Source organism: Lactuca saligna, chromosome 3 (assembly GCF_052625555.1).
Source record: "Lactuca saligna cultivar CGN05327 chromosome 3, ASM5262555v1, whole genome shotgun sequence".
NCBI classification, from domain to species: Eukaryota; Viridiplantae; Streptophyta; class Magnoliopsida; order Asterales; family Asteraceae; genus Lactuca; species Lactuca saligna.
The window spans coordinates 55098952-55108987 of record NC_136419.1 but is presented as its reverse complement, the minus strand read 5'-3'; the positions used below and the strand labels follow the sequence as shown (position 1 = coordinate 55108987).

General features: G+C 36.0%; 1 protein-coding gene and 1 pseudogene across 2 annotated transcripts; one reads left to right on the top strand and one right to left on the bottom strand.

Moving 5' to 3' along the window:
* Nucleotides 1–4261: 4261 nt before the first annotated feature.
* LOC145036595 (3-ketoacyl-CoA synthase 6 pseudogene) lies at nucleotides 4262–5920 on the top strand (annotated as a pseudogene).
* Nucleotides 5921–7877: 1957 nt separating this feature from the next.
* Nucleotides 7878–9826, bottom strand: LOC145036594 (protein FLX-like 3). Of its 2 annotated transcripts, none has more exons than XM_078985057.1 (4): nucleotides 9636–9826; nucleotides 8513–9022; nucleotides 8304–8437; nucleotides 7878–8131 (listed from the first exon to the last, which is right to left on the bottom strand). In XM_078985057.1, exons 2-4 carry the CDS (start codon nucleotides 9010–9012, stop codon nucleotides 8067–8069), a joined length of 699 nt encoding a protein of 232 aa, XP_078841183.1. In that variant the 5' UTR covers nucleotides 9013–9022; nucleotides 9636–9826; the 3' UTR covers nucleotides 7878–8066. The 2 variants fall into 2 exon arrangements, with proteins under 2 accessions (XP_078841183.1, XP_078841182.1); XM_078985056.1 differs by having other exon boundaries at nucleotides 7878–8185; nucleotides 9636–9824.
* Nucleotides 9827–10036: the final 210 nt, after the last annotated feature.

The window sequence follows — 10036 nt, the reverse complement described above, 5'->3', positions numbered from 1 at the left end:
TTTAATTTATTAAAATATTAACCCCTAGTATTTTAAAAGTTTAAAATACACCTTTATACTATTATATAATTAAAATTTTAATCTATATATATATATATATGTGTGTGTGTGTGTGTGTATGTGTGTGTGTATAAGAAAAAGTCAGTCTTACCGTTAGTAGGCCTTATTCACGATGTTGGTCTATAAAGGGTGTTTAAGGAAGCAGCCTGTAAAATGACTGTCATTGGGTATCCATTCTTACCCATCGCACGCTTGACTAGTGGAGGGTCGTTAGCCGAATGGGTGGGATCGGACACTAAACTCTCATTAAAAGTATAATGACATAAAGTAACTAAACCTTTTCTAAAATCTCATTCTTAATTACTTTAAGAAAAATGTGAATTTGATGCTAACCCATGAAATTAAACATTACACTTTATTAGTCGTTAGTGGAGCGTGTGTGATTAACCGACACACTAATATAGGAACAATATTGTTGGTAATGGGTGTCTTGTAAACTATCATTAATCAATGGAGTGTGTGTGTGGTTACCTGGCACATTGATTATGTGATAAATGACATCGAGAGTACCAAACTAATTTGCATGGTTATTCACATCTCGTTTGTGATCCTCGACATCCCAGTCATAAAGTGGGAGCATAATCGAGATTAAACATGTCATTGAATAGTTCAATGAATCTTAAAAGATTTAGGGGTTTCATTTGATTAAAAGGTAATACTGGGGGTTATCTACCCCGATTCAAGGAGATGTAATGTCTTCTAACCCAACTACATTCGATAGCGCCAAACGCCTGGCACAACGACTCATTGACCATGGAATCTGCCATGGCGTCGTGGTCCCTTTTCCCAAGCCATCAAAAGGAAGGGACTATAAACGAAATTCGGGGAAAAAGAGAAAAGAATGAATCACATAGGAAACACTGCAGGAGCAACAAATGGGTACTATATACGCCGCCACAATACTTGCTACTCTAGCATCTGCCAGTCGATATGCTGGAACTCTCCCGAAGTGTGATGGGTGCAACTACCACCACACTGGAGTATGTCGGGAAATACAATGCCTGAATTGCCACAGGAAGGGGCACACTGCACGGTTCTGTAGGGCACCGCACAACCGATCTCCCAAGTCTCTGGGGTAGAAGTAAACCAGGCCTGTTATGGCTATGGGGAGACAGGACATTACAAGAGGTACTGCCCGATAACGAGGAACTCAGGCGTGGATGGACGAATTCTGATGATCACTATAGGAGAAGCTACCCTAGAGTCCCCAACGACCAGTGGTATGTCTTCGAAATAAGAATTACTTTAAAAATTAATTTATATTTATATAAGATTAAAACTTGGGGAACATTTAAAAGTAATTATAATAACTCACTCATCTAAACAAATCCCAAGATTCATAAGAGAACTAAAGATCCGTATAGGTGAGCTGTGATGGATTAGTATGTACATCAGGGTTCTGCATAGCTAAGATTTTGCAGACTTAGAGTGAGTGATTCCGCCTCAATTCATGTTCCTTTTTTGGTTGTGGAAATAGGGTAGAGTCACTTAGTCGACCGTCTTATTCATCTGAATTATATATAACTTGTATATGTTAGGCGATCATAGAGGTACCGAGGAGGATCATAATATAGAGTATCGACACTAGTTATCAAAACACTTGTACTGTTAGTACTCGCTCATCGCGGTACGATTTGTGGCAATGGTAATATCAAGAAGAAAACAGAAAGCACTAGAACGTATACATATAATACATTGTCGAGCACACTCGGGATACACCATCATATAACAAACACTTCTTTCAAATCGACCTAACCTTTGTTTCGGTAAGGAGTCTGTTGTCATCATTCGTCATGGATTGGTGTGGTCCTCACCATGCTAAGTTCATATATTTTGAAATCCCATCGCCTTAACCGAAAAATTCATGAAACCCTTGTTATTCGTAACGACAACCCGAACTAGACCTCAGTATTGTCTCTTGTTTTCTAGATCTCGAAGTACTCATGCGAGGACTACTTTGCCCTCCGAAACCTTGCCACCGTATACTCAGCAGATCTTTCCGAACTATCACTCGTCCAACAGATCAATTTCGAGCACAGAGGCTACGGACGAATACAACCCACCTATCACTATTAAGTGTATACGACTTGTATACACGAGGTCATGATAGATGGATCAGGTATGAATCCTATCATGAGCATTAGGGCAAAGTTGCCCAAGTCTACGAGTGGATATTCTGCCATTCAGAAGAGCGAAACCCTAAGAGTACATTTAGGAAATCAAATTTCAGGACGAAATTCTATCTAACAGGGGGATGATGTGACAACACGAAAATTTTAAGCCGTTAAAGCATTGTTAAGCATAAAACGCGAAATTCCAATAGAATACCTTTTAGCCTTAGGTATCTAAATGAAGGTCGTAGATATCATTAAACTGTAAACATACATAAAAAGAACATTCAAATCTAACTTCGTATGAGAAAGTATTATTTTTCTAAGTTTCGGATATAGTAGTAGACATCTAAAAACTCAAAATAGAGATCAAGCGACTTTTAGTCAACGCAACCTAAACGAGAATTGAAGATCTCGACAATAGTAGTACAATGGTAAAAAGACAGACGAAAACGGACATCGGATGAAGAAGTTATGAATTTTTAAGGGACTTTTCTAGTTCCGGCTTGTTAAAAATAGAATATTAAAAATAAAGTCAAATTTAGCGGACGGAGTTTAAACGAAATTTGTAGAGCATAATCTCACATACGCATAGATATAAATAACGTCAAAATCGGAGCTCGTATGCGAGAGATATGAATTTCTGAAGTTCGGGACAGGAATCCCCACACTATCAGTGGACTCACGACATGAGCCAGGGATGGATAGGATTTCCAGCGTTGGACTGTCAGAAGTCGAGTCAGCAGGTGGATAGGATCGACCTCACGCCGTGAGTCACTCCATGCTCACGACGTGAGCTCCAAAATCACTCCCTATAAATAGAAACTGAAGGTCTCGGGTTTAGGTTGCTCAACTATACTTCCCTTTCTACTTTTACTCTGTGTTAAGCATCCCGAGACTACCCCGATGCCCTGGTTACGTGTCCAAGCCCTGACGGAAGCCTGAAGTCCCGAAGTTCCCGAGAAACTTGCGTCTTTCCAATCGAAGTGCTGCCCGTGTGAAGCTCGTTTCTTCACCAGAAATCCCACGATTACGTCAAGAAACCTAGAAACGAAACGTTGTCCGATTCACTCTTACGAAGTGAGTTCATACCTCTATAATCAATCTTTTAAATGTTTTAAATGCTTTTAAGGGGGGAATACAAGTTGAACACAATGATAATTGTGTAAATGTTATTTGTGATAACTATCATATTCAAAGGGTTTCTTACGCTTTATAAGGTGATTAAAACTATTTCAAAAACTCTTTTAAAGTTAAAACACCATTTTTAAAGTACAATCATAACTCAGTAGATAAATGAGTCTTTTATTCAAATCAGTATCAGTTCAAGTAAACATACTAGTAGACTATAATATGTATAGTTTAGGGGTTCAGTACATACTATAACTAGGTCAGGGAGGAACATACTATAAAGAGAAACAAGGAGGAACATACTATGAAGAGAAACAGGGAGGATCATACAATATACTATAACAGGAGAACAAATCGTGATTAAAACACTTATACTAATAATTCTCAGTAACCTAGGAAGAGAACGTATCATTAACTCATTGTTCTAAACAAAAAATGATAATAAAAGTGGTATATATATATATATATATATATATATATATATATATATATATATATATATATATATATATATATATATATATATATATATATATATAGAGAGAGAGAGAGAGAGAGAGAGAGAGGATGGGTTGGGTGTATATTTCCTTTTTCCTTTTTTTCCTTATTTTTACAATAAAAATAAATTAAGAAAATGAAAAAGTAATTGTAAAATCTCATTATATTGGACCAAACTTTCTATAAAATTCTCATTAAAAAATATGTAACAATATAGATCACTTTTTAAACAAAAATATAACTTTCAACTAACCACGGAGACTATTTTTGTAGTTGTGTCTTAAAATATTAATCAAACAATAAAAGAAATAGATTTTGGGTAGATTATGGAACAAAAAGGAAAGATCCAGGACTAAAAATGTAACAATATTTTTTCAAAACATGTTGGTATTTGTATGAATATATAATAACATAATGAGTTAAAATGGGCTCGGATCACTATAAAAGATACTTCTATTTTGTAATTATTGGCACATTTGGTATATACTCAACCACCTTATGTATTCCATAATCTTCATCCTCTTCTTTAAATCCAAGCTTCCATCAGCAGTTTTACAATCGTCCCACACTCGAATCACAAATCATGACGCTGGACATCTTTCTTTCATTCTTCAAAACTCTTTATGCCGATGATGCCATGAAACCCATTCTCATTCTTTCACTCTCCATCATCATCGTCATCATCACGTTCTTCATTCTATCTTTTATCTCCAAACACCCTTCAATTTACTTGGTGGATTACGCTTGTTGCAACCCCCCAAAAAGTTTACAATCACCCTCCGACGCCTTCTTAAGGCACTCCCGTATCAACCTAAGTTCCCACCCCGAAAGTGTCGACTTCCAAATGAAAGTCTTGGCTCGATCAGGTTTAGGCGACGAGACGTATTTACCCCCAGCGATGCACAGTCTCCCTCCAACTCCCTCCATTGAAGCTTCAAGAAACGAGGCCGAAATCGTCATTTACTCATCCCTTGATTCGCTTTTTAAAAAAATGGAGTTAAACCCACAGGAGGTCGACTTTCTTGTCGTAAACACTAGTGTTTTTGCGCCTGTTCCTTCTTTAACAAGCATGATCATGAGAAGATATAACATGAGAGAAGATGTAAAAACGTTTAATCTTTCTGGCATGGGGTGTAGTGCTGGATTGATATCTGTTAATCTAGCTCGTGATCTTCTTAAAATTCATAAGAATTCAAACGCTGTTATTATCACCACCGAGATTATAACACTGTTTTACTACACCGGAAAAGATCGTTCCATGCTTCTACCAAACTGCCTCTTCCGCATGGGTGGTGCGAGTGTTTTGTTGTCCAACAAAAAATGTTTTCGCAAGCAATCAAAGTATCGTTTACTTCACGTGGTTCGAACCCACATAGGCTCATTTGATAAAGCGTATAAGTGTATCCATGAAATGGAGGATTCAGAGGGTAAAATAGGTATTTCGCTTTCCAAAGACTTGCCCAACATAGCTCGTCAAGCTTTGAAAGCAAATATCCATGCATTTGCCCTTCAAGTCCTTCCTTTAACAGAAGTGTTTTTTTTTCTTAAGAATGTAATCAAGAAAGTTGTGTCTAAGCGTAAGGACACAAAACCTTACGTGCCTAATTTCAAGCGGGTGTTCAAGCATTTTTGTGTGCATGCGGGTGGTCGGGGTGTGATAAACAACATGCAGACAGAATTAGGGCTGACGTGGCAAGACATGGAGCCATCAAGGATGACATTGCATAGGTTTGGGAATACGTCGTCGTCTTCTTTGTGGTATGAGCTTAGTTACTTGGAAGCTAAAGGGATGATGAAGGAAGGAGATAGGATTTGGCAAATAGCTTTAGGGAGTGGATTTAAATGCAATAGTGCTGTTTGGATGTGTAACAGGAACATAACAAATTCAATGGATGGGCCTTGGTTCGATTGTATCGATAGGTACCCGATTCATGTCCCATAACTAATTAACTCCTAAGTGTTGGAGTTCAAGAGATCATTATTAATTAGTCCTTTTATTTTATTGTTCTTCAGCATTTTATATGGTATTTAACGTTCAATGTTTATCATGATATGTAAAATAAAATATGGATTTACTCCCACAGTTTGATTTGTTGAATTGATGGTTCCTAAAGCGTAATGACCACTTTTTCCGTATTGTGTCGATTTCTTCATCTCCTTCGTCTTCGATCCACAACAAACATAATTTATCAAACTTAATCATTAAAATCGAACATAAATTTGAAATATACAAAATCAAAATTGAGATCTAGTTATCTAGGAACTAGCTTAATTAGTTTCCACCATTTATGGATCATGTGCAATCTTTACCATCTTACTCTTGTCTCTCATTAACTTTCGGCTTGTTTCGATAGCATTTGTTTCCTAATTTAGTGCTAGAATATTCTTATGTTATATGTGTATTCATTCATTATTTACATACTTAAGGCATTATGTTTAATTCTATGTACTTTTCAGTTGTAATGTTTGTATTTATCTTTTCCTATCGTCACACGCCCTAGTTTTTTTATTCATTCCGGGTGGAATTTTCATTAGCAGCCTCTTAGATCTAGCGGTCTTTAAAATATCAATATTTATTTGGATAGTTTTTAGGATCTTGATTGCAATCATTTTCAAAATATGTGATTTCAACTTAATATGTTTGGAGTATCACGAAATTTGATTTGAGATAATCCGAGAAAATCATTTTAAAAGTCAAGTCACTTCGAAATTTGAAACACATAATAATACCTAGTTGTTTTGTGTTCTTGATGAGATAGAGAGAATCGGAAGTATGATTTTCGAGTGTATGAATGATCAACCCGATTTTAAAACAATCATCATCTTTATACAGATGTAAGAAATCGGTTATAAGTTGGTAAATGGAGGTTACATATATTTTGGTGCCAAAAACGGGTTAGTCATAAGACATAACTATCATATGACATCATGATGTAACACTGTCTCTTAGACCCCACTAGGGGTGCTGTTCTTGGACCCCCATATTCTGAGTTCACATTTATCACTCCGAGTATGCACCTCGTACCTCCAGACTCTATGAATAAATATAAATTAGTCTATCTTAATATTAATAATAACTACACTAAAATATATTGATAACACTAAAACTACCAACACAATCTGCTTACTTCTTACCTCTCTTTGCCTATTCTTATGGGAATAAGGCATTGGTAATGTAATTATTTCCTTGGTAGGAGAAAAGTATAAATGTTGAATAGAAACTATCTAGCGTTCTTTTGTTGTGATCTATTGAGGAGAGAGGATAGAAGGAGAGTTTTGTGAATTATATGGTTCAAAAGGAAGAATGACCAATTCTTTCTTGGAGTTTGCTTCGGAAACCTTGGGCAACTCAATTGTTGTGCGATTGGCGAGTGAAATCACACAATTTAGTAGTAAGAAATTTGTCTCTATAACCCCTAGTGTTGATCTTCTTCTACTAAATCGTGATCATTAGCGTATATATTGAGTGTTTTGGTGATTTATACATTTTATTAGATATTTATGCCATTGAAAGTGTATGTTTTAATGCCATAAGTCACCAAAAGCCCTTGCAAGTTAATAGAAGGATTTTGGGGTATTTTTCAAGGTGTGTACATAATGCTTTCTAAACAAACTTCCCCTAAAAATGTATACTTCTTACTTTCTACTACTTATGCATCATATGTTCTATATCGAATCGCATCCTGATTATTATTGTACGACTTTTGGTGTCTTTAAATGAATATAAAGAGTTTTGCAAAGGCGTTTAAGAGTTGATTTTAGTGTGGATGGACACCGATAGGCATGGTGCATGTGGTTGTCGAGCAACTAGATGCTATTAGTTAGCCATGTCATTACTTGGTGAAACAATGGTATCAAGTCATACATGGAACATAAAGATCTCATTAGTAGTGCACAATTCATACATTAAACATCCCTCCACATGATTGATAGACTTACAATTCATACATGTCTCACCTAGAGTCATGCTTCTCTCTTAGAGATTTTATAACCTCGGGTTAGTTATTGGTGCAAATCATTCATTGCATATTATATATTGTGTATTTTTCATTCTTATATCATTGGTAACTTTTGACATAGCAGAAAGACGAAATATAGAATTTACTCTAAAATAAACACAAGCAATTATCCATAAACATGCATAAAGATGAAATTACATTTTATATTTACACATAAGATAAAATGTAAATTTGGCATCAATCCATACATACCCTTTATGTCCAGCTGGCAAGAAATGTCAATGAGGTAGTACCCAGGATGTTGTTATCAATAACGCGGTGGTCCTCGGTGGTCATAAGATCCCCAACCACCACCACCACCATATCCACCACCTGAATGATACCTCATATTAGGGTTTCCATTTAACATTTCATATCCTCCACCACCTTCATTCATATAAAATTTCTAGTTAATCACATTAAACTTAACCAAGGGTGTTTTAGACATTCCCACATTCACAAGACAAACAATAATGTGTGTGTGTGTGAGAGAAAGAAAATGTACCAAGTCCACGTGCCCTCATTTGCTCTCCTCTAAGCTTCTCAATTTCACGAGCCATTGAAATAAGATTCTTTTCCATTGCTTCCTTTTGAATCACATGTTCTTCATTTGTTTTCTTCATCATTTCATAATCTCTCCTATACACAATACATATTTAAATAAATCTCAAAATAAAAAAACAATTTTGAATACATCAAAGTACAAATTCATACCTCATATCCACAAGGTCTTTATGCATACCATCAATATCAGTCTTAAGTCCAACCACCTGTTCATTTTCAGCCTTCAATCTACTTGTATCTTTGGTCAAACCTTGAATTTGACTAGACAATTCTTGCCTTAATGAAGTCAATTTCTGGAATTCACTTCTTAATTGTCCTACATCTGCCATTAAAGGCTCAGTGTCACGAAGCTCAGCCTCGAGTTTCATTCCTCTGTCAATTAAATCCCTGGCTCTTGCATCTTTTTCAGCATGTAATTTGGGGATGATTTGACCTAATCTATGCATCTCATCTTTCACAGCAGTTAATTCCCTTTGAAGACTCACATTTTCTTCTACTACATGTCCATTTTCAGCCATGATTCTTTGAATGTCTCGATGTTGGAGTTCAAGTTCTTCTTCAAGAGCAGCAGGGTGAGGAGGGAGGGGGCCGTGGGCCCGGTGTATTGGGCCCTCACGTGGGCCCCGTGGCATTCGATTCCTTCCAGACATTTTGTTATACCTGAAAAAAGATGAAAGGATATCTTTGAATATTTGAACTCAAATTCGTAGGGATTCAGAAATTAGGATACACGAGAGACAATTTGGGCTTTTTTTTTTCACCAAAGCAGATTTTCTGAAGATAGGAACGAAGGCTACAATGGAGAACAAACTAATGATTATGATTGAGAAAGAGGAAAGTGAAGAAGACGCAAGAACTTGTTATTTATAGTTTCGATTAGTAACCAGTTATGATCTGGGGACAGATGATGCACTCGGTTTATCCGATTTCTTTCATGTTTTGACATTCTCGCTTTAAGCTAATCAATTACTGATTCGTTAGCTGGAATCAGCATAGAAATGTATCAATAGCACTGTTCCTGAGTGCGAACATAAAGCAATAACCCAAAATTAAACAAATTTAAGTGTTAATCAGGAACAAACACCAACAATTTGATCAAGACAAACATCAAAAGAGCAATTTGCGTCATATACAACAAAAACAAAGTCAAACAACTCAATTTCAATTGTTTTCGGTGCGGATGAGGAGAACAGCGTTTTAAGGGCATTAATTCACAAGTTTGGTTATAAAGTTGAAGGAAATTTAACATATAACAGCTACGAAAAGTATTTACCTTGAAGGATTTGAATGAAAGAAGCGAAATCTACCCAAAACGATACCAGGAAACCCTAAAACAGACGAACACGACGAAAGCTTATTACAGAAGTTGGATAATTTCTTTGATGTTTGGGCTTTGTTAGGGAACTGGACTCCCTGGAGATGGATCTTTTTTTTTTTTCCCTTGAAGATTCTTCAAGGCGTTTTTCATTATCATTGCATTTTATATAACATAACCCAACATAACTCTTGAAAAATCAAATTCATTTTATTTCAATCGAGTCAAAGGAGGTTAATACATAATTAGATCACTAAATGTCACGGAATTTTATACATCATCGTTTTGTCAATTAATTTTAAACTCAATAGGTAACAACTTTGTAGAAAAATAGAAGTACTATTATTAAATGTTTGATA